The 26,264-nt window shown below is 36.7% G+C and overlaps 1 protein-coding gene across 3 annotated transcripts in view; it reads right to left on the bottom strand.

The window, feature by feature from the left end:
- NBEA (neurobeachin) overlaps positions 1-26,264 on the bottom strand; it is a 739,008-nt gene that overhangs the window by 343,711 nt on the left and 369,033 nt on the right. For all 3 annotated transcript variants that reach the window (XM_066381029.1, XM_066381023.1, XM_066381024.1), the window contains exon 37: positions 25,911-26,077. In XM_066381029.1, the coding sequence (XP_066237126.1) occupies positions 25,911-26,077 (167 nt within the window). The remainder of the gene's footprint in view (positions 1-25,910; positions 26,078-26,264) is intronic.

The raw sequence follows: 26,264 nt of genomic DNA, 5'->3' as shown, positions 1-26,264 counted from the left end.
TATTGTTCATTCTTTCCATATTTCAAGGTAAAGCAAGAAGTTAGAGGTAGAAAGAAGTCAAATGCATTCTTATTAAATTTTATCCAACCACCATGATTTCGGAAATGTTAGTAAATATACCATAATAATAATTACTTGGGGACATTTGCTCACTTCCTTATGTACAGATTAGCTCTTAATGTGCTAGGCTTCATGTACCAAGAACTTCAACTTCTGAACATAAATTTTCCACTAAAGTAAAAAATACACACACACACACACACACACACACACACACACACACACACACACACACACACACGGCAGAGATATAAAACTAAGTAGGCAATTATTACAGCAGCACAGAGAAGGAAGAAACCTAAACAAAAATAGTAATTCTTAAAATCAGTTTTATTAACCTTAAGTTAATGATGTCAAATGAACACCTGGAAATTCTGATCAGAGCAGATGGGATTTTAAAATAGGTCAGTGGTTTTTGTTTGGTTCCATTTTTGTTTGTTTTTCTTGTGTTGGTTTTTTCCCTGGGATAGTCATTAAAGTATAGTGGTACTCAGCCAAACTCGCAGAGTACCATAAAAGTGCTTGGACCCAACACATGGCACAGGTCTGCATTAACAGGTGCCTTGGATGGCTTGGGTGCATTTGTTTACAAGCAAAGGCTGGAATACGGACCTTTCTTAACAAAACTTTCTAGCTCCAGCATCTGAAACCAAAAGCACACTGAACTGAGTTAAATTACTGCACTCTCGGTGGTGTTTAGCTACTACTGCAGTTTATATATTTAAGAAGCTACCACTTTTGGGAAACATGTAGCAAAGAGTGACATCATCATCATCTTCATCATCATCATCATCATCATAACATTGGAGGTACTATGATTTCAATCCTCCCAGCCTTCTTAAGAGACATATCTGTGTATTAACAATACAAATGTTAAATGTTAAAAATTAATCAGAGAGCTACTTTAAAATATCAGGAGTGCAGATTGTTTCAAAGAATAAAGCAAACAACAGTCGAGTTAATAATGGTAAAGAGGTTTATAATAAATAGCCAGAATAAAAACAATTTCGAGTTGCAGGAAGATGGATGAAACTAATTTCAAAATGAAAATTATTTTAATAGCATGGTTCCAGTGGGACAGAATAGATATTGGAGAAATTCAGAAATACGAAATACAAGTTTGAGATATTTCATTCCTTTAGGTCCTGTATTATACACCAAAATTAGCCAAGCAGACAGTAACCACAAAGTCTGAGTCAGGAACATATATAAGGTTGTGAGATAACTTTCATGTTATAGATCAAGTCTGGGTTGGCCAAAACTGAAATTGCATGTAAAATAAATCATGTGGGAGATGGTAAGTAAGAAGTAGTTAGGATTATCCAGAGACGAAAACCTTATTTTCTCATAGAGATTCAAAGGACCTATATGTAATAAATAGTTACAGAAAAAACTGACTCATGAGTATTATTTTAATCAAAACCAAATAACAACAGATATGTTGCTTGTCAAGGGAACAATGACAAGGTTCTTATCACCCAAAGACCCTTGAACTATTAATACTTAGAACCAATACTCAAACAGCCCTGATCGTGATGCTGTTAAATTTACTGAAAGGTGAAAATTTTAATTGTCAGCTTAACTGTCATGTACTTAATGACTGCTCCTAAAAGCATCAAGGTACTTTGCCAGTTGTCTTTTCCATATGTATGTTAGCTTACTGCTTAATAATGTATCTTAAAGTGCCCTAAAAATGCTCAGCTTATGAAGTTGGTTAAATCTAGTTTATAAGCTTTAAAAATGCCTCTGTGATAGTTTTATATTGGGCATGTTTTACAGCCTAGTCTTCAAAAGTCTTTCTTCAACCAAAAGCCAGCTATACTTAATTTTTAAGATTTATGTTAAGACTCAAAAGGCATACAAATCTCCTTTACATAACACCCTATTCCCTAGCTTTGAACAGTATTTTTATTGTAGCGAGTTTGATTGCAATTTGGTGACTATTTACTGAATAATGATAAATAAAAAAATGACTTAAAAGAAAATGGTTTCTGTCTGAACACTCTCCACAGGGATATATCACAATTTGTAATGTCTTAGACAAATCACATGAATCAAATTTTTAGGGCTTACATCAGCTTGAAAGGCTGTTCAAATACATGAAAGTATTTTTGTGGCTCAGAGGTCTAAAGCTGAAGGAGTTGGCCATTCATTTCATGATATATTACCTTCATAGAATTTTTTTTCAACTTTATGTAAGTGGTATAAGATTTAATTTTAAAATATATTTGACCCATCTTATTATTGGGGGGGGTTGTATCATATTAGTAATTGGCCTGTTCTGGCAGGCTTCAGAGCTGTGCACTTTCTTAGCTTTCTGCCTGGACTGTCAATGAAAATGCTTATGAGACCTGTTACATGTATTTGTAAAATAATCTGAGTAAAAGTATAAATTCTATGATTTCCCCCCCAGATTTTACATTATACAAAACACTTTTGTTGTCTAGAATTATCACTATAATGTGAATTGTATTAACAGTAGCCAAAGTACATTAATTTAACCTAGTGCTGTGTGCTATGTTTTTTTCTTGAATGTCTCAGTGCCCTCAATATATTTTTCCTGACTGTTTCAACAGTTATAAAAAAGGGTAGGGTAAAAGCACTACGAAAGTAAAACTTAATGTTTGAGGAACTATATAATTTCATTATTAAAAAGTGTCTATATAAAAATTATCAACAAAAATGTAACACAATGAAAACAATATTAAATAAGGTTATATTAAAATATCCTTACAAACCAATTTTATGTTAATAATCTTAAGTATACTAAAAAACTTTATGTATGCTTTAAAAATAGTCACATTATGCATATTAATTATATCTACTTTTTCTTTTAAGAAAATGACTATAAGATTTGACAAATTAAAGTAAATAATTATTTTCTAGGATTACTTGTTAGAAAAAGGGTGTGGTAAAATGCTTCTGTAATATTACTCTCTGGGTCATATTTATCCTATCACATAGCTAATTCCTAAAGCTCAATCATTACATTTTTGGTGTTCATCTGTTCCACTGACCTACCCATAGGGAGATTTATGGGAATGCTATCATGACAGGGTCACAAGATTAAGTGAATAGTGATGAGGTTAAACGAGCCATTTCTCTATCTTCCAAGGGGTTTAAAAACTCAGTTACTTAAAATGCCATAAATGTAAATAGTCTTCCCTCTCTACAATGGATCCATGACAGATGACTTCAAAATACAGCACTCTAGGGCGATGGCACCTTTCAACTGAACAGGTGACCCAAATATCAAAAATATTTCACAATGTAAAGCATAAAACTATAGTGTGCACATAATATAGAACATTTGACTAATTTACTCATTTCATTTATAAAAACAAATGTATGTATATGTAGTTCTAAATGAGGATATTTATAATGAAAAATAGTGTTTGAATTCAAATTTCCAAATGTTTAAACAGGTTTTTTATGATTTTCAAAACGTCGATGGGTTGAATATATTATTTTATGGAATGTAAAATGTAACAGTATTTAAGTAAAGATGTTTAATCCAAAAAGCAAGTTTATAGAAACAATCACATTGAAAGAGTCCAGAGATTTTTCTTAACAACCTAATAATGTGCCACCTTCAGTGATTCCAACAATAATGCCATCTATCAAGACAACAAATATTACTGTTTGAAAAAATCTTCTCCTTAGTTTGGTTTATGTATATTTTAATTTGCAGCCAAATAAAGGACTGAGGAACTATGATAATCTCACTTTAACTCCAGGCACTGTTACAAATGGTCAAAAAATTTTAACTTTATGCCTTTTATAAGCCAAGAGAAGTTTCATTAATGTGGCCATCTAAAACACTAATTTTATTTCAAAGCTAATGACTTCCACAAATGAGTAGTCTAATACTTGTGAGATTTATAATTATATCTGTGTTTTAACTTTTTTCATTATCATTCTAAGCCTATGTTTTAAACACTTTACAATGTGTCTTACTTCAGAAAGGCTTATTAAAATAACCATCCTAATTTTTAAAAATTGACAGATTTTAGGCCCTTGGCCTGTTGGCTCAGTGGTAGAGTGTCGACCCAGCATATGGAAGTCCTGTGTTCGATTCTCGGTCGGGCACACAGGAGAAGCGCCCATCTGCTTCTCCACCCTTCACCCTCTCCTTTCCTTCTGTCTCTTTCTTCCCTGCCTACAGCCAAGGCTCCATTGGAGCAAAGTTGGCCTGGGTGCTGAGGACAGCTCCATGGCTTTTGCCTCAGGTGCTAAAATGGCTCCTGTTACAATGGAGCAATGGCCCAGATGGGAAGAGCATCACCCCCGGGGTGGGCATGCCGGGTAGATCCTGGTTGGGAGCATGTGGAAGTTTGTCTGTTTGCCTCTCTGCTTCTCACTTCAGAAAAATACAAAAAAAAATCTACAAATTTTAGGAAAAACTGCAGCAGATATGATGCTGGCAATCAGTTGGGTCACAGAAGTTTCAGCTAAATCACCTTCACATCCAAATAGCAGACATTTTGGTCCTGTCCCATATAATCACTGTTCATCTACATTAGCGGTTCTCAACCTGTGGGTCGCAACCCCGGAGGGGGTCGAACGACCAAAACACAGGGGTCACCTAAAGCCATCGGAAATACATATTTTATTTAAAAATGTATTGTATAATAAATATGCATTTTCCGATAGCTTTAGGCGACCCCTGTGTTTTGGTTGTTCGACCCCCGCCGGGGTCGTGACCCACAGGTTGAGAACCGCTGATCTAGTTCTTTCACATCATTGTTCTCACTTACTGATCTGCACTGGAATTTTATCAGGGAAAATGATTTGACAGACTTCTTAAGTTCTGCCATTCTGTTAGTATATAGCATATTTTCTATTCCTATCCATGTGGACGTCCCATATAATATATTTGTTTTGTTTTTTGGGGGGAAGATAAACTTGGAGACTCTTTTAAGGCTCTTGATGAGTCTAGCAATACCACCTAACTCCCCTGCTTAAGTCATCCATCAGCCTCTCAGGCTGTTTGTTTTATTTACTGAGGATTTAAAAGATGTTGACAATCTTCCTTCCATTCAAAATACTGAAATTATCTGGGGTAATTCAATGTAAGGGACACATGTAAGATTCTATCCTTCCTTTTTCTACTCCTCATTATCATGATCTTTAACTAGACTCCACTTAATCACTTTAATGACCACATTCAGATTCATCAATGTTATATTACTCCAATTCTGAAGTCTTAAAGTCAAACATCCTACATACGACTTCCAACCTTTTAGTTCACCAACTCTGTTTACCGGACTCCATTATTTCCTGCCTATGATTTCCCCTTCTTTCCTTACTTCCCTTCCTTAACTATGTTATATTAAGGACACACTTCATCACTTCAATTTCTTACTTGTATCTTAATATTCTTGCTCCATTGAATTGGTGAACCTAACCAACAAAACACAACCCTAGAAGAATCCATACTCTAACTTTCTTCTGTGCCTGGAAGAAGAGAGCCTATACTTTAGTTGCACTGCTGACAGGACCAACTGAGGAACAGTTTGCATTTGTGTTTACTTGGAGGATAGGGAGGGCCGAAAGAACAAAGTAAATTAGGCATTTCCTAGATGCCTTTTACTGGGAGAAAAGGAGATGAAATTTGTTGGGGATTGAAAAATAGGCGCTGGCCATGTCTGAGAAGGTGAACACATGCATGCATAGTGACCTACTGCTATATGGAGTTCTTTCTTCAGCGTCCTGGTTGAAATGTCTTATGAAGTATGATACAGGCCGGGCACACTCAACAGTCATCTTACCGTCTACACCAGTTCCACTGGCGTCTCTCAGTGAACAAGGCAGCAATGTGGGCAACATCCTTGGTGCCTTCCTATTTATTCAATCATCAATTCATAATGATTCTGTCTCATTTTAGATTTATGTTTTCTACTAAAGCACTTAAAACTAGTAACCTCAATTAGTTATAACACCATGTGCTGAATGTCAAAGGTTCAAATACTAAAAAAAAACAAAAACAAAAACCCCAAACCCACAGCAAAAAGCTAATGATCACCCCCCCCCCCCAAACATGTTTCATGGTTACAGGCCTTTTGGATCAAACAGATGCACTAAGATGGTTGTAGAAAGCTTTGGGCCAGGAACTCAAAAAATGGGTCAAAAAATAAGTAAAAATCCCCACTGCACTCTACACCAACTCCACAAAAAAAAAAAAAAAAAAAAAAAGAAAGAAAGAAAAAAGAGGAAATTGAATCTAGGAGACCTGAGGTAACCCTTATCTTTTCAGCAAATATAAGAGGTATTCCTTTTAAAATGTAGCTGAGCTATTGAAGAAGAGATAATGGGGCATAGAGGCTGAAGGGGTGAAGTCTGAGTATCCAGGATTTGAGTAGCTTATGCCAAGACTAAGAAAATTATGTCTAAGAAGAGGGTCCTGAAAGTGGAAGGGTACATTACCTCCCAATGACATGGCAGTGACATATATGGTTGTGCCCTAAGTGCCACAGCTCTTTGCATTAATATAGATCCTAATGTCTCATTCTGTCTAGAAATAGACCTACTTTCACGCATAAATCAAACATATCCCTAGAACCCAGGAATAGGTGAGTATCTCAGGCCTTTACGTTAGTAAGATTATTAATATCTCTGCATAATCCTGGAGTATGTGTATGTGTGTGTGTATGTGTGTGCCCTTAATAATGAGAGTGACTTTTCCAACAGCCCCATGGAGGGGACTTCAGAGCAAATGAATTTAGGTTTAGATAAATGCCTGAGTACAGTGCTTGTATTTCATACCCACTATCGAAGGCAATAGTAAATGTTTAAAAAAAAAAAAATGGAGCCAGCCAGGAAGTGAAAGTTTATGTGATTGTTTCAGAATATTCCAACTCCAGAATTTATTTCAAAAAACATACAATTTTTGCTTCACAGTACTATCTGCTTATTGCTTACTTATTTTATGTTACTGTAAGTTATTATTTTGTGCTTATAATGCTTATTTTATGCTGCTGTAAGTTATTATTTTAACTTTAAATTCTTGAATCAGTGAATAAGATAACTCTGCTTTTGGAAGCATAGACTAGAAGATTGAAATCCAATAAATGTCATCTTTTCATTTGAACCCATTATATTTATAAATATGTCATCTTTTCATTTGAACCCATTATCTTGAAGCAATAGCATAACAAGTCTATTAACTTCACAGCTATTAAACAAATATGGGCTATAATACAAATACATTTCATTTCTAAGCAGGCTTTTTTTTTTTTATCATTGCAGACCTTACAGTGTTACAGAGATGACAATTAATATTTAGTTTAACCCACTAACTTGGAATACACGTTGTAACATTCATAATTTAAATGTTGACATTCTTAACTACTTTTAAATTGCTTAAAAAATTATTTTTCCCTTCTAAATACTTAATAATCGTTACTAGAAAATATTAAGTTTAGTATATTTATTTTAGGATTTAAATAACTATGCAAATTTAAAAAACACATATAATTAAAACTAATTGACTTTTAAGTTTTAGTTGTAGGTGAACTCAATTTATGTTCTTTAGATTATATAACCAATATACCTGTGTTGATATGAAAATAATTAGATAATCCAAGTTATAATTTATTTAACTTTAAAACAGCAAAATAAACTATTTGTTTACAATTCTCTACATCAGTGGTCCCCAACCTTTTTTGGGCCTTGGACCAGTTTAATGTCAGAAAATATTTTTTTTTCTTTTTTTTGTATTTTTCTGAAGCTGGAAATGGGGAGAGACAGACAGACTCCCGCATGCGCCCGACCGGGATCCACCCGGCAGGCCCACCAGGGGCGACGCTCTGCCCACCAGGGGGCGATGCTCTGCCCCTCCGGGGCGTCGCTCTGCCGCGACCAGAGCCACTCTAGCGCCTGGGGCAGAGGTCAAGGAGCCATCCCCAGCGCCCGGGCCATCCTTGCTCCAATGGAGCCTTGGCTGCGGGAGGGGAAGAGAGAGACAGAGAGGAAGGAGAGGGGGGGTGGAGAAGCAAATGGGTGCTTCTCCTATGTGCCCTGGCCGGGAATCGAACCCGGGTCCCCCGCACTCCAGGCCGACGCTCTACCGCTGAGCCAACCGGCCAGGGCCTAATGTCAGAAAATATTTTCACGGACCGGCCTTTAGTGGTGGGACAGATAAATGCATCACATGACCGAGACAAGCGTCAAGAGTGAGTCTTAGACGGATGTAACAGAGGGAATCTGGTCATTTTTAAAAAATAAAACATCGTTCAGACTTAAATATAAATAAAACGGAAATAATGTAAGTTATTTATTCTTTCTCTGTGGACTGGTACCAAATGACCCACGGACCGGTACCAGTCCGTGGCCCGGGGGCTGGGGACCACTGCTCTACATTAAAAAAGTAACACAGTTTGCTATTAGTATTCTAACTGAATTATCATGTCTAAAGAATTCTTTGGCAAATCAATCATTTTAAGTTAAAAAAATTTTTATGTAGTAAAATTCACTTTCTTTGGTGTACAGTTCTATAAATCTTGACAATAATATTGAGATGTGAAATCACTATCATAATCTGGTTATAGAACAGTTCAATCATTCCAAAAAGCTCTCTCAAGTTGCCCATTTTTAATCAAATCCTCCTTCTACTGTTAACCCCAAGCAAACCACTTGTTTTATTTTCCTAAGATTTTGCCTTTCCTAGAATGTCATCTAAATGAAATTAAACAAGGTGTTCCTTCAGTCTGGCTCTGTGGATTTAGCGGAGCGCACTGAGGTTCACGCAGGCTGCTACATGTGAACAGTACATCCCTTCTTGCTGAGGAGTAGTCCATGTATGCATGGACCACATTTTCTTATCTAGTCAACAGTTGAGGAACACTGGGGCTGTTTTCAATTCTTGGCAAATATTAATAGAGCTTCTATAAACATTCATGTGCAAGGTTTTGTGTGAATATAAGTTTTCACTCCCCTTGGGGCAAAGACCTAGGAGTAGGATTGCTGTGTCAATAAGTAAGTACATGATCAGCTGTATAAGAAACTGACAAACTGCTTTCCAATGGACCGTTCTGTATTTCCACCAGCAATGCAGGAGAGTTCCAGGTACCTCACATCTTTGCAGCTCTTCCACTGACAGGATTGTAAGATTAGTCATTTTAATGGAGTCTTGCTTTAGGAAATAAAACATAGAACAACAATCAGATACATGTGCTTATATGTTTTGTCTGTAATGAAGTGCCTGTTCAAATGTTTTGCTTACTTTTTTTATTGCACTGTTATTTCTTTTTTTTTTTTTGTTTTTTTTTTTTGTTGTTGTTTTGTTTGTTTTTTTCATTTCTGAAGCTGGAAACGGGGAGAGACAGTCAGACAGACTCCCGCATGCGCCCGACCGGGATCCACCCGGCACGCCCACCAGGGGCGATGCTCTGCCCACCAGGGGGCGATGCTCTGCCCATCCTGGGCGTCGCCATATTGCGACCAGAGCCACTCTAGCGCCTGAGGCAGAGGCCAAGGAGCCATCCCCAGCGCCCGGGCCATCTTTGCTCCAATGGAGCCTTGGCTGCGGGAGGGGAAGAGAGAGACAGAGAGGAAAGCGCGGCAGAGGGGTGGAGAAGCAAATGGGCGCTTCTCCTGTGTGCCCTGGCCGGGAATCGAACCCGGGTCCTCCGCACGCTAGGCCGACGCTCTACCGCTGAGCCAACCGGCCAGGGCCTGCACTGTTATTTCTTATTGCTAAGTTTTGAATATATATATTCTATATATATATATATACACACACACACATACACACACTTGTAAGTCCTTATTTACTTTTATTTACTTGTAGATTTTTATTCCTATTAAGTCATTTGGAAAATTGGTGATTTGCAAACACTTTTTCCCAGTTGTCTTCCCAATGTGAGAGAATGTGGCAATCTCAAAAGTCTCTTACACACACACACACACACACACACACACACACACACATTTTTAATTTGATGAAGCCTGCCATCAACTAAATGTTTATGTACCCCTAAAATTCATATGTTGAAACTTAATCCCCAGTGTGATAGTATCTGGACGGAGACCTTTGGAAGGTGATGAGGTCATGACGGTGAAGACCTCATGACTGGGATCAGTACTCTTATTAACAGACCCATAGAGCTCCTCCAACTCTCTCCCCTTGTTGAACAAGACTGAGCAGAAGTCAGCCCTCTGTGAACCGGCAAGTGGGCTCTCACCAGACAGTAAGTCTGCCAGTGCTTTGAGCTCGGACTTCCCCACCTCCAGAACTGCGAGAAGTAAATTTCGGCTGTTTATAAGCCATCCAATCTATGGCACCTTTGTTACAGTAGCCCAAATGACCCAAAATAAAGTTCACTATATGATTTTCTTTTTATTGATCATGCTTTCGGTGCTGTATCTCAGTGGTCCCCAACCCCCGGGCCGCGGATCGGTACCGGTCAGTGGGCCATTTGGTACCAGTCTGCAGAGAAAGAATAAATAACTTACATTATTTCCGTTTTATTTATATTTAAGTCTGAACGATGTTTTATTTTTTAAAAATGACCAGATTCCCTCTGTTACATCATCTAAGACTCACTCTTGACACTTGTCTCGGTCACGTGATACATTTATCTGTCCCACCCTAAAGGCCGGCCGGTGAAAATATTTTCTGACATTAAACTGGTCCGTGGCCCAAAAAAGGTTGGGGACCACTGCTGTATCTAATAGCTTTTTGCCCAACTCAAGCAAGGTCACAGACTTTCTCCTATGATTTTTTCCAAAAATTTTAGTTTTACATTGTATATTTCTACAATCCATTTTAAGTTAAATTTTGCATGAGGTACTAATTACAGGTCCAATTTTTGAATGTTCATTTGTTCCAGTACTATTCGCTGAACATACTATCATTTCCTAATTAATTTCCCTCTGGGTCTGACCAGGCAGCGGCGCAGTGGATAGAGTGTTCAACTGGGATGCAGAGGACCCAGCTTCAAAACCCCGAGGTCACAAGCTTGAGCACGGGCTCATCCGGCTTGAGTGCGGGCTCACCAGCTTGAACACAGGGTCGCTGGCTTTAGCATGGGATCATAGACATGACCCCATGGTAGCTGGCTTGAGCCAATGGTTGTTGGCTTGAAGCCCAAGGTCGCTGGCTTGAGCCCAGGGTCGCTGGCTTGAGCAAGGGGCCACTCACTCTGCTGGAGCCCCCCCACACACACACCCGTCAGGATACATATGAGAGAGCAATGAACAACTAAGGTGCCACAACAAAGAATTGATGCTTCTCAACCCTCTCTCTTCCCATTTGTCTGTCTCTATCTGTCCCTCTCTCTGTTTCTGTCACAAAAAGACAACCAAAAAACCAACAAAAAAACACCTTTCCTTTGGGAAAAAAAACAACTCCCCCTCTCTCATTCCCAGTTTCCAAGCCCCACTAACGTTTTACAGCGTTTCTGCCTGAACAAACCCTTCAGTATTTCTTTGAGAACATGTCTGCTAGTGAGAATCCTGTTAGCTGGTTCCTCCTTATGAGACTATTTAAAATTTGCTTTCATTTAGGAAGGATATTTTTGTTAAATATAGAGTTTGGGGATAGCAATTCTTTTGCTGGCCACCATGATTCCTGGTGAGAAAGCTGTCATTATTTGAGTTTTTCCTTTCCATGTAATGCACTGCTTTTTCCTCTGGCTGTTGTCAAGGTTTTTTCTTTATCTTTGTTTTTCAGAAGATTGATTATAATATGTCTGGGTATAATTTTTATTGATTTACCATTTTGGGTCTCTGATTTTCCTGAGTCTCTAACTGGACACCTTTCACCAAGTATGATGTCTTCAACTTTTTTTTTTCTTTAAATAAATCTTCTACACTAATCTGTTTCTCCTTTCTGTGGAGTATCAGTGACACACATTTCAGAACTTTTGATATTGTCCCATACTTCCTGACGCTCTTTTCATGTTGTCTCCCATCTTTTGTCTTTGTTCTTCAGTTGTGGAATTTTGGTTGATCTATATTAAAGTTCACTCCCTCTATCCTCTGTCATCTTCATTCTACTGCTGAGCTCATTAGTTATTTTTAAATTTCAGATATCACATTTTTATATTCATTTGGTTCTTTTTTATACATTCTATTTCTCTGCTGAGATCTTCCATTATTCCATTCATTTAAAGAACGTTTACCTTTACTTTGTAGAAGATGGTTTTAAGAGCTACTTTTAAATTATTATCTGATAGCTCCATCACTGGGTCATCTTGGAATTGGTATCTGCTAATTGGTGTTTCTCAAGAACTAGTAAGATCTTCCTGATCTTTTTTTTGTTAAGTAATTTTGGATTGATTCCTGGGTATCTTCAATATTATATTGTAGGATACTGGATACTATTAACCTAAGGTGACTGTTTGATTGCTTTTGTTACAGCAGCCAATCAACGCTGTTAGGTTCAGACTGCAAGTTCTGCCTTCCTTCTGTGAGAAGCAGTTCCAGTGTCCATTTAAATCAGGTGCTGAACTTGTAAAACTTAAAAAATATTTTTTTCTCTTTTTTAAAATTTTTACTAAATTTATTGGTGTGACATAGGTTAATAAAATTACAGCCATCTCGGTATATAATTCTGTAATATACCATCTGTGTATTGCACTGTATCCACCACCCAAGTCAAGTCTCCCTCCATCACCATCTATCCCTCCTCTACCTGCTCCACTCCCCTGCACTCTCCTTTCCCCCTTAAAAATGTTTTCTAAAGTTCTAGATTTCTGAGTCTCATTCCTGTTTAAGTGCTTTATTTCATTATTTCAATTTCATTATTCCATTGTTTCATTATTCCAATTGATAACTTTTTTAGTTAATACAATAATTAGTAACTAATTTCATGATTGTAATGACCATGGGCTTTAGGGTTAGACACATTTGGATTCAAATTCTGTCCCTATTATTTAGCTAAGCAATGCTGGCCAAGCTGTTCAACTTCTCTGAGTCTCTCATTTCTTATTTGCACAATGGAAAAAATGATACCTACCTTACAGTGTTGTTAGAATTGAAAATAGGACATTAGATGTTGAAAGTATCAACAGAGTTACTATCAGTTCATAACTTCACTTAAAACACATAAGTTTCTACTAATATCTTATCAGAAAATAAAGTCTCAGTAGCAATGCTTATAATAAGATGCACACTAAAAAGTGGGAGACATAAATATATATGTATACAGTGGTACCTTGACACACGAGCACTTTAAATCACAAGCAATTTGAGAGACGAGCAGTCACTCGTGGGATTTTTTGCTTTAAGTCATGAGCAGATATTTGAATCATGAGTATTGGGCAAATGAGTTTGTAAAATTTTTGTTTTTTGAGTTTACTTACTTTTATTGTTAAAAATCATAGAGTTCTTGTCTTTTTTTGTCTAATTTATTTCATTTAGCATGACATTAAGTTCATCCATGCTGTTGCAAATAGCAGAATTTCCTTGCAATTTTCTAATGTATAGATGGGGAATACTCCATTGTGTGTATTTGTATATGTGTGTATGTGTGTGTGTGCGCACACATGTAAACAATATAGTTTCTTTATCCTTTCACCCCTTGATAGACACTTGGTTGTTTCCATGTCTTGGCTATTGTAAATAACGCTGCAATGAACACGGGGATGCAGATATCTCTTCGAGGTAGTGTTTTTGTTTCCTTCCAATATATTCCCAGAAATGAAATAAAATTGCTGGCTCATGTCATAGTTCTATTTTTAATTTTTTGAGGACGCTCAGTATGGTTTTCCACAGTGGCTGCACCCATTTACACTCCCACCAGCAGTGCATGAGGGTTCTCTTTTCTCCACATTCTTGTGAGTCTTTGTTACTTCTTGTCTTTTAGATGACAACCATTTTAACAGGTGTGAGGTGATATCTCATTGTGGTTTGTTGTTTTTCTTTTTCCTGAAGTGAGAAGAAGGGAGGCAGAGAGACAGACTCCTGCATGCGCCAACTGGGATTCACCTGGCATGTCCACCAGAGGGCGATGCTGTGCCCATCTGGGGCTTTGCTCTGTTTTTTGTTTGTTTGTTTTTTTGTTTTTCATTTTTCCCAAGCTGGAAACAGGGAGCTTTGCTCTGTTTTAACCAGAGTCATTCTAGCACCTGAGGCAAATGCCTTGGAGCCATCTTCAGTGCCCAGGCAAACTTTGCTCCAATGGAGCCTTGTCTGCAGGAGGGGAAGAGAGAAATAGAGAGAAAGGAAAGGGGGAAGGCTGGAGAAGTAGATAGGTGCTTCTCCTGTGAGCCATGGCCAGGAATCAAACCCTGGACTTCCACACAACGGGCCAACATTCTTCCACTGAGCAAACCGGCCATTGTTTTTTTTTGTTTGTGGGTTTTTTTTTTTTTTTTTTTTTGTGGCAGAGACAGAGAGAGTCAGAGAGAGGGACAGACAGGAAGGGAGAGAGATGAGAAATATCAATTCTTCATTGTGGCTCCTAAGTTGTTCATTGACTGATTTCTCATATGTGCCTTGACTGGGGGACTACAGCAGATTGAGTGATCCCTTGCTCGAGCCAGTGACCTTGGGTCAAACTGGTGAGCCTTGCTCAAACCAGATGAGCCCGCGCTCAAGCTGGCGACCTCGGGGTCTCAAACCTGGGTCCTGCACATCTCAGTCTGACGCTCTATCCACTGCGCACTGCCTAGTCAGGCTCATTGTGGTTTTAATGTGCATTTCCCTAATGATTGGTAATGTTGAAACTGTTTTTTTTCTGCCATGCATGGCCATGCATATATCTTCTTTGGAGAAATGTCTATTTGCATTCTTTGTACATTTTCAAATCTGGCTTGTGTAGTTTAAGGAATAAAAAATATGACACAAAAAAAGATAAAATAAATGAAGAAAAACTGTATATAGTATTATTTAACAGCATTAATTCTTAAATATGCATTTTAAAGGAGCTTTCAGGTTCTAGTTTTTCTTCTGGACTGAAATGGAGATCATTAGTATTAATTTAAAAGCTAAAATGTTAGATCCAGTAGCACCACCAAGTCAAAAAATAAAAGTGCAATATTAAGTTAAAATTAAACATTTTATTTTGTAAAACAGCAAATAGAATATTAATGAAATTCCTTAGATTTAACATATATTTTGGTAACAGGGATGTAAAAATATGTGCTATTCAATCTCTCCAATTAGGAAAGTAGAAGTCTATGAAAAGAGGCCAGCATATTTACACAGCTACAAAATCATTAGTGATGTATCATAGATACTGGCATACAGATAACATCAAAATATGAAGAGGTAAGCTTGGAAGAAAGTCTGTTTTGCTTATTACTATGCTCAAGAGTTATCTCTTTATTAAATGAAAAAAATTTAAAAATTATAACTATATACTGAAGTTAGAGGGTGACTAAGTGGTATAGAAAATTATATTAAAAAGGCCCTTTGAAAGGAGAAGAACAAAGTTGATGGACTGATGCTACCAATTTTAAGAACTACAACTAAGCTATAGTAACCAAGACAGTTTGAAATCAGCAAAAGAATAAATAGGTAACAGAACAGAATAGAGAACCCAGAAATAGTCAACGGATCTCTGACAAAGGAGCAGAGACAATACAATGGAGCAAAGATAGTCTTTTCAACAAATAGTGTTGAAAAAACTGGTCATCGACACGTAAAAAATAAATCTAGACACACACCTTACACCGGTGTTTCCCAACGTGGGGCCACAGGGGGGCAATTCGATAGTTAAGGGGGGCAATTTGAAAATGGACTCGACACGACTTTAACTCTTTCAACCCGGGCCATTTAAATGCAATGCTAGATATCGGTGCCAAATTTAACAAAAAATGCAATTCTTAAATAATTGCGGTAAATAATTATTAAGTATAATTTCGTTTGACAAGACCAAAATATCAACTGGGTGATTGGCATCGTCAAGTAAACTTCGTCCTGGGTTCACCGCGGAGCGTGCCGTCTACCGCGGGGAACCCGGACGTTTTAAAAACTCGCTAAACAACGCAGTTATTCTCACCTAATTGGCCCATCTCAACTTCTGTAGTGTTTCACATCATTCAGTTGGTGTTAATTTGAAATAAGTGTCAGTCAAAACTGTTGTAAAAGCTCATTGATTTAATAAATATACATATATATATATTGTATAGATATAATTGGTAAGTATTTGATTTTATTTTTATCAATATTAAACTCTTTATTAAGTACTTCTTGCATCGGGGCTAGAAAGCACTAATATTTTATAAATATTATTGGGGCTATAATAGTGCATGCACGACAATTTTAATTTTAGAAGCATAACTTTCCAGAAAATTTTGTCAAGTGAAAAAAATATAGATACCTTTTGATTTATGGTGGTAGTATAGTAAATGTGTTATATACATTTAAATAAATATGAATTTTTAGTATACGTTTACTCTATGTCACATTGAATATATTTTAACACATATTTTAATATTAGTTTTTAATTGATCTTATTTTTATTTCTTATAGCCCATAGTAAAATGAGTGGTGCAAGCAAGAAAAAAACTCATCAATATTTGGAGGAATATTTAAAATTTGGGTTCATACCCGCTGTTCACGATGAGCGGATTCCTTTTTGTCTTTTATGCCAGCAATGCTTGACCAACGAATCAATGAAACGAGGTCGTCTTAAGGCGCATTTGAAGGCGAAACATAGTGCTCATATTAATCCAGATTTGAGTTACTTTAAAACTTTAAAGAAAAAATTTGAAAAAAGAACATTAAAGTCTCTATTTACTGCTCATACTTCAACTAATAATCGTGTTCTTGAGGCTAGTTATCAAATTTCTTTATTCATTGCTAAAACTGGAGAAAATCACACTATAGGAGAGAATTGAAGAAAACCGTCAATATCAGCATTTCTTAAAACGGTTCTTGAAAAAGATGACAAAGATGTAAAAGCTATGCCACTCAGTGACAATACTGTTAGCAGAAGAATAGATGAAATGAGTGAGGATATTGAAAAACAACTTATTGAAAAGCTGAAAACAAGAAAATTCTCCTTGCAAATGGATGAATCAACTTTGAGAGACAGTGAGGCAGTATTGTAACTTACGTAAGATATATTGATAAAGGACATTTTGCTGAAGAAATGTTGTTCTGTAAAAGATTAGAAAGCACCACTACCTCTAAAAATATATATAATAAGCTAAAACACTACTTAGATGTCAATGATATACCAATGAAAAATATAACATCTTGTGCTGCAGATGGTGCTCCCAATATGATGGGCAAGAAAAATGGCTGCTTAAAATTGATGAAAGATGCGAATCCAGAAATGATTCTTGTGCATTGTGTTATTCATAGGGAAAACTTGGTAGCTAAAAACATCTCGCCTGTTCTGAATGAAGTATTACATACAGTAATAAAGTGTGTTAATGCTATTAAAGCTAGTGCCAAATGTGAGTGTCTTTTCAAGCTATTTTGTGAAGAACAAAATGAAGACCATGTGAGACTTTTACTTCATACTGAAGTAAGATGGCTATCTAAAGGAAACTGTTTGAAAAGATTTATGGAACTGTTTGATACTCTTAGTGATTTTTTAAGCGACAAACCTGAAATGAAGTATCTGTTAACAATAGATGGTAAAGCATTTGTGAGTTATTTAGCCGATATCTTTGAAAAACTAAATATATTAAATAAGCAACTTCAAGGAATAAATAAAACTCTTGTCGATGCAAAAGCAAAGATATTTGGTTTCATTACCAATATTGAGTTATGTCAGAAACATATTAACAACAAAAACTTTAAACAGTTTCATTGGCTCCAAAAATGTGAAGTAACTGATACTGCTTTACTTGTTATTGTCAATCATTTGAATATTCTATCGGCTGATTTAAAAGAAAGATTTTCTGATTTAAAACAAATTGATTTCCCAACATGGATGATGCAGCCAATGTTAGTGGATTTGTCTGATATATGAAATATGCAGTATCAAGAAGAACTCGCAGAATTGCAAAATGATGAGTCAGTTAAAGCTTTATTTAATATCAAAGGAGCGATGGCATGGCTTTGTGAGGAAACAGAAATCAAATACCCAAATTCAACCAAATGTGCAAGAAAACTATTGCTACCGTTTCCATCTTCATTTTTATCTGAATGTGGATTTAGTGCTGTAAATGATTTACTGGTAAAAAAAAGAAATCGGCTGGATATAACACAACGTGGAGACTTGAGACTAAAGCTAACCAAATTGGAACCTAATATAAAATCTCTGTGCAGCAAGCATCAAGCGCAAGGATCACACTAAATTAAAATAATAAATTAATATAGAAAAATCTGTATTAAAATTATTTAGAATTTAAATTTGTTTTTCATTATATGTTTTGAAATTTTACTTACTGTGTTTTGTTAACAATTTCATAGTGATTTCTTCCTAGAACCTATCATTTATGTTTATTAAGTGAACAAATCAATTTTTTAATGTTAAAAATTATATATGTTACATGGGGGGGACATAAAAATTTTAGAAAGGTTAAGGTGGGGCATGGCACAAAAAAGGTTGGGAAACACTGCCTTACACTCTCCACAAATATTAAATAAAAGTGGGTCACAGACTGAAATGTAAAATGCAATACTGTAAAAATCTTAGAAGGTATCATAGGAGAAAACCCAGATGACTTGGGTAGGGTGATGCCTTTTAGATACAACAACAAAGATATTATCCATGAAAGAAAGAATGGATCAACTGGACTTTGCTAAAATTACATACTTCTGCTCTATGAAAGACATAGTCAATAGAAGGAAAAGACAAGTCACTGACTGGAAAAAATATCTGCAAAAGACACATCTGTTAAAGGACTGTTATCCAAAATATACAAAGAATTCTTAAAACTAAACAATAAGAAAACAAACAAAACAATTTGGTTAAAAAATAGGCCAAAGACCTTAATAGACACCTCATCAAAGAAGCTATACATGGGAAATAAGCATAGGAAAAGATGCTTTATACACTGTATCAACAGGGAAGTGTAAATTAAAAAGAGATACCACTATACATCTATTACAATGGCCAAAATCTGGAATACTAACAACTCTGAATGGCCGGCGAGAATTCTGAACAACAGGACGTCTCATTCCTTACTGGTGGGAATGCAAATTGTATGGCCACTGTGGAAGAGTTCAGTGGTTTCCTAGACAACTAAACATACTCCTACCATAAAATCCAGCAGTTAAAATCCTCAGAATATACAAAAAGGAGTTAGCAACTTCTATCCACACAAAAACCTGCACGTGGATATTTATAGCAGCTTTATACATAACTGCCAAAACTTAGATGCAACCAAGATGTCCTCGATTAGGTGAGTAGATAAATAAACTGTAATACATCTAGACAATGAAATACTACTCAGCACTAAAAGAAAATCAAGTCATGAAAAGACATGGAGAAACCTTAATTCTTTCGAAGTTAAAGAAGCCAAATTGAAAAGAATATGTACTGTATGATTCTATTGTATGACGTTCTGGAAATGACAAAACTAGAGAAACAATAAAAAGATCAGTGGTTGCCAGGGCTTAAAGGGGTTGGGGAAAAGGTAACTAGACAGAATAAAAACTAGGGAAGATTATAGAGAACACTACCTACCCTTCAAGATTAAAGGTTTAGTGACCCAGTCAGGAAAGGATGATAATAAACAGGCTGCATGCTTTTATTTAGTTAGCTCTGAAAATAAAGAGGCAGGAAAGGACAGGACACACATGTTCGTCTGAGAGGTCCTGTTACCAGCCTTTCAGTCAATCTAAGGAGGGGGAAGCTGAGCAGAGGATGCAGTCGATACACTACCATGTGACTGACACTATATAGGTCACTTGTCCTTTAGCTGTAATTTTAGTTACATAATAAAATATTGTTGTGTTGGTTTTTTTATTTAGAAAATAATTTTAACTGGATGACATTGATCAATAAGTGTACACAGATTTCAGGCAAACATCACTCCATCATTTGAATAGTCAATTATGTTGTATATTCATCATCTAAAGCCAAATCATTTTCTGTCACTTTATATTTGTCCCTTTTTACACCTCCCCCCCACCACCTCCCCCACATCTCCCCCCCCCCCGTAACCACTATACTCTAAGTCCATGAGTCTCAGCTTGTATCCCACCTATGTGTAAAATCATACAGTTTTTAGCTTTTTCTGATTTACTTATTTCACTAAATATAATGTTCTCAAGGTCCATCCATGTTGTTGTAAATGACCCTACATCATCATTCCTTATGGTTGAGTAGTATTCCACCATATATATATACATCTTCTTTATCCAATCCTCTATGGAGGGGCACTCTGGTTGTTTCCATGTCTTGGTAACCGTGTATAATGCTGCAATGAACATGGGGCTGCATGTGTCTTTTATGTACCAATGTTTTCGAGTTTTGGGATTGCTGGGTCATAAGGTAGTTCTGTTCCTAATATTTTGAGAAACCACCATACTTTCTTCCATAATGGCTGTACTAATTTATATTACCACCAATAGTGAATGAAAGTTCCTTTTTCTCCACAGCCTCTCCAACACTTGTTGTTACCTGTCTTGTTGATAACAGCTAATCTAACAGGTGTGAGATGGTATCTCATTGTGGTTTGCATTTGCATTTCTCAAATAGCTAGTGAAGATGAGCATTTTTTCATATATCTGTTGGTCATTTGTATTTCTTCTTGGGAAAAGTGTCTGTTCATGTCCTCTCCTCATTTCTTAATTGGATCACTTGTTTGTTCATTGCTGAGAATATTAATCCCTTATCTGAGCTGTTGTTTACAAATATCTTCTCCCATTTTCTTGAATACTTGTTTTGTTGTCAGTTTCTTTTGTCATACAAAAGTTTTTTAGTTTAATATAGTCCCATTTATTTTTGCCTTTACTTCCCTTGTCATTGGGATCAAATTCATAAAATGTCCTCTATTGGCAAGGTCCATGAATTTAGTGCTTATGTATCCTTCTCTGTAATTTATTGTTTCAGGTCTTATGTTTAGGTCTTTGATACATTTTAAATTGATTTTTGTGTTAGGGGACAAACTGTAGTCAAGTTTTATTCTTCTCATGTGGCTTTCCAATTTTCCCAGCACGATTTATTGAAGAGGCTTTCTTTTCTCCATTGTGTGTTTTTGGCTCCTTTGTCAAAAATGATTTGACCATATACAGTGTGTCCGTAAAGTCATGGTGCACTTTTGACCGGTCACAGGAAAGCAACAAAAGACAATAGAAATGTAAAATCTGCACCAAATAAAAGGAAAACTCTCCCAGTTTCATACATATTCAGTGCAGCTCGATGTGGGCTCACGCACACATTTTTTAGGGCTCCTTAGGTAGCTATCCTGTATAGCCCCTACAGACTCGTCACTGACTGATGGCCTATCAGAACGGGGTTTCTCCACCAAACTGCTGGTTTCCTTCAACTGCTTATCTCACCGAGTAATGTTATTCCTATGTGGTGGCGCTTCATTATAAACGCGCTGATATTCACATTGCACTTTGGTCACGGATTCGAATTTAGCGAGCAACAGAACACACTGAACTTTCCTCTGTACCATCCACATCTCAACTGGCATGGCTGTGGGCTGCTCCGCTGTATACACGGTGTTATGTCATCATCTGCGCATGCGCACATGCTGCCCCATCATCCTACAGAAACTGGGAGGGTTTTCCTTTCATTTGGTGCAGATTTCACATTTCTATTGTCATTTGTTGCTTTCCTGTGACCGGTCAAAAGTGCACCAAGACTTTACAGACACACTGTATATGTGGATTTATTTCTGGGCTCTTAATTCTGTTCCACTGGTCTGTGTCTCTACTTTTCTGCCAATATCATGCTGTTTTGATTATTGTGACTCTGTAGTATAATTTGAAATCAGATATTGTAATATCTCCAGCTTTGTTCTTTTTTCTCAAGAGTGCTTTGGCTATTCAAGTTTTATGGTTATAAACAAACGTGGTGATTTTTTGTTCCATTTCTTTAAAATATGATGTTGGAATTGTGATAGGAATTGCACTAAATTTGTATATTGCTTTGGGTAATATAACCATTTTAATTATGTTGAGTCTTCCAATCCATGAACATGGAATATTTTTCCATTTCACTGTGTCTTTTTCAATTTCATTTAATAATGTTTTGTAGTTTTCAGTATATAAATCCTTTACATTCTTTTTTAAGTTTACCCCCAGGTATTTTATCTTTTTTGTTGCAACTATAAAAGGGATTATGTTTTTAGTTCACTTTCCAAAGTTTCACTGTTTGCATATATGAAAGCAATAGACTTCTGTATATTAATTTTGTATCCTGTGACCTTACTGTATTGGTATATTGTTTCTATTAGTCTTTCAGTAGGGTCTTTGGGGTTTTCTATATACAGGATCCTGTCATCTGCAAAAAGTAAAACCTTTACTTCTTCTTTTCCAATATAAATGCCTTTTATTTCTTTCTCTTGTCTCATTACTCTGGCTAAAACGTTCAGCACTATGTTGAATATGAGTGGAGACTGGGAAGCCTTGTCTTGCTCCTGATTTTATAGGAAAAGCTTTCAGTTTTTCTCCATTTAGTATGATATTAGCTGATGCTTTGTCATATTTGGCCTTTATTATATGTTGAGGTATTTTCCTTTTATACCCATTTTATCGAGTGTTTTAAACATAAAGGGATGTTATATCTTATTGAATGCCTTTTCTGCATCCATTTATAGGATCATATGATTTCTGTTCTTTGTTTTATTGATATGGTGTATGACATTAATTGATTTACATATGTTGAACCATCCTTGTGCTCCTGGAATGTTAATCCCACTTGTTTGTGATGTATTAATTTTTTTAATGTGTTGTGTTTGATTTGCTAGTATTTTTTAAAATTTATTTTGTAACAGAGAGAGTCAGAGAGGGGGACAGAGAGAAAAGGAGAGAGATGAGAAGTATCAATTCTTCGTTGTGGCACCTTAGTTGTTTGTTGATTGCTTTCTCATATGTGCCTTGATAAGGGGGCTATAGCAGACTGAGTTAACCCTTGCTCGAGCCAGCGACCTTGAGCTCAAGCCAGTGAGCCTTGCTCAAACCAGATGAGCCCGTGCTCAAGCTGGCAACCTCAGGGTCTCGAACCTGGGTCCTCCACATCCCAGTCTGATGCTCTATCCACTGTGCCACTGCCCGGCCAAGCTGATTTGCTAGTATTTTTTTTAAAGATTTTTGCATCTGTATTTATTGGAGATATTGGTATGTAGTGTTCTTTTTTTTTGTAATCTCTTTGCCAGGTTTTGGTATGACGGTTATGTTGACCTCATAAAATGTGTTAGGGAGTATTGCTTCTTATTCTATTTTTTGGAAGACTTTGAGAGAATAGAAACCAACTTTTCTATGAATGTTTGGTACAATTCACTAGTGTCGCTATCTGGCTCCAGACTTTTATTTTTGTGGAAATTTTTGATAGTTGTTTCTATTTCCTCCCTGCTTATGGGTCTATTTAGGCTTTCCACTTCTTGGTGACTCAGTCTAGGAAGATTGTGGAGTTCTAGGAATTTACCCATTTCTTTTAGATTGTTAAATTTAGTGCCATACAATTTTTCATAGTATTCTACAATGATCCTTTGTACATCTATGATACCTGTGGTAATTTCTCCTCTTTCATTATTTTTTTTTTGTATTTTTCTGAAGCTGGAAATGGGGAGGCAGTCAGACAGACTCCCGCATGCGCCCGACTGGGATCTACCCGGCATGCCCACCAGGGGGCGATGCTCTGCCCATCTGGGGCGTCGCTCTGCTGCAACCAGAGCCATTCTAGCGCCTGAAGCAGAGGCCACAGAGCCATCCTCAGCGCCCAGGCCAACTTTGCTCCAATGGAGCCTTGGCTGCGGGAGGGGAAGAGAGAGACAGAGAGAAAGGAGAGGGGGAGGGGTGGAGAAGCAAATGGGCACTTCTCCTGTGTGCCCTGGCCGGGAATCGAACCCAGGACTCCTGCACACCAGGCCGACGTTCTACCACTGAGCCAACCAGCCAGGGCCAATTTCTCCTCTTTCATTTCATGTTTTGTTTATATGAGTCCCTTCTCTTTTTTCCTTAGTGAGTCTAGCCAGGGGTTTATCAATTTTATTGATCTTTTCAAAGAACCAGCTCTTTGTTGTATTAATTTTTTTCTATAGTTTTTCTGTTCTCTATTTCATTTACTTCTGCTCTAATTTTTACTATTGCCTTTCTTCTGCTGATTTTGAGTTACTTTTGTTTTTCTTTTAATAGTTCCTTAAGATAATAAAACCTAAACCACATTCAGCTTTATACATTTAAAGCAACATCCCAAATCCCTTGAACTGAATTATTAGCACTATAATGTTATATTCTTGATGGTTTATAACTCAGTTGATAAATCCCATGCAGATGACACAAAACAAGAGACAATGTCTACAGCTGGACAAAATGTTCATGTGATTTCTACTTGGTATGATGGCTAAATTTTACATGCCGACTTGGCTAGGCTATGGTGCTTAATGGCTTGGTAAAATACTAGTCAAGATGTTGTTCTGAAACGTTTTGTAGGTGTGGTTAACATTTACACTCAATCAGCTTTAAGTAAAAATAGTGTTCTCAAGAATGTAGGTGGGCCTCATTCAATTAGACGAAGGCCATAAGAGAAAGCACTGAAGGAATTCTGCCCCAAGACTGTCACAGAAGTGCTGCTTGAGTTTCCAGCCCATCTGCCTACCCTGCAGACTTCAGACCTGCCAGCTCCACAATCATAAGCCAATTCTTTATAATAAATCTTGATCTGTGCCGATGTCTCCAGTTATATAGCTCTGTGTCCCAAACATGTTCTGTTGGGTCTGTCCCTGTGTTCTGGACAGCCCACACCGGCACACTCTGCCTCTGCTTGTACAATCTGTGTGACACTATTTATGTTTACCTAACCTCTGAGATCTTTGGTTTCTTCATTGTAATATGGAAAATTTTAAGTGTAAACCTTCAAAGAGATGATATGGAGTTTAAACAAAATAATTCACATAAAGTTCTTAGTATAATGCCTGACACACAATAAATACTTGATAAATGTTCGATGTCACAGTATTGTTATTATTATGAAAAATAAATATTGACTTTTGACTTTAAAGACATTAGCTTATAATTTTACATTAAAAAATAAAGTTTTCTTAAATCTATCTTGTATCTGAAATGCAATGACAGTTGGTCAAATACTATTCTGGGCATATTCAAATGTTCTTCCCAAATAACAGAATCATTTCCACCAGAATTCTCAGCAGAGTCCTGTCCAGTTAACCAACCCCATACTTGGCCAGTCAGAGACATAATATAACCAACACGATCAAATCCATGCAGATGCACAAATGAAGAGCGCCAGCACTCTGGACATGCTACCTCACCACGAGTGTTCTAGGAAACTTCACTGTGCAGGAGAAAAAAATTAAGCCCATATACTTTATAATTTTATTCCCATGAAACTGTAATTTATAAACAACCAACTTTTAGTTGTACTATAATATCATAAGTGCCTTTGTTTGAGATGAAACCTTTCCTAAGAAAGACTAAATAGAAAATTAAGGAGGAGAAATATAAAAAGAATGTATTACTTATCCATAGTAAATGCTTACATTAATACTTATAGATGATAAAAATTGAGGCTGATATAAAATTAATAAGTAGAAAGATTTGACTATTTAAATGAAAATACTTGCCTAAACAAATTTTATGTTACACATAATCCTAAATTAGAAATCACTTCTATCAGAGCTACTTTTAAGTTTCAATTTTCTTCTAAACCATTCTAAAAACCATTACTAAAGATATCAGGGGAAAAATCATAATAATTTTTAATACAATCATATTCTCTAACTAATGAAAAGATCTACAGTCATTTTCTATTTGGACTGCACTTCACCTGCACGTCACGCTCACTGTAACTCGCCAGTGCTCACCTGTGAGACACGGCCCCCCAGGCCCCATGCTTGTTGGTGAGGATGTTGAGGATCTTCTGTTTCAGCTGGTTGGCTGTGACATGGTCCCTGTGTTTCGCAGCGCTGATAAGATGGTCACACATCTTCTCTTCCTCTCTTCTATCAGCGGCATACTGGGCGCACTGGGACTGTGAAGAAATGCGCACAATGAATAATGATGAATGTACAACTTCCACCGTGCATAAATAAGGAATGACAGCTAACCTTCAGGTAAAGGGTAATGAACTCAGCTACTGAGAACTTTTGAAGCTTTATTCTAAAGAACACATAGGGTCACCTTTCAAACTTGTAAAAATGTATTCTTTGTATTTATGC

The sequence above is a fragment of the Saccopteryx leptura genome, chromosome 4 (genome assembly GCF_036850995.1).
Source record: "Saccopteryx leptura isolate mSacLep1 chromosome 4, mSacLep1_pri_phased_curated, whole genome shotgun sequence".
NCBI lineage: Eukaryota > Metazoa > Chordata > Mammalia > Chiroptera > Emballonuridae > Saccopteryx > Saccopteryx leptura.
This window is presented reverse-complemented; position numbering and strand designations above follow the sequence as displayed.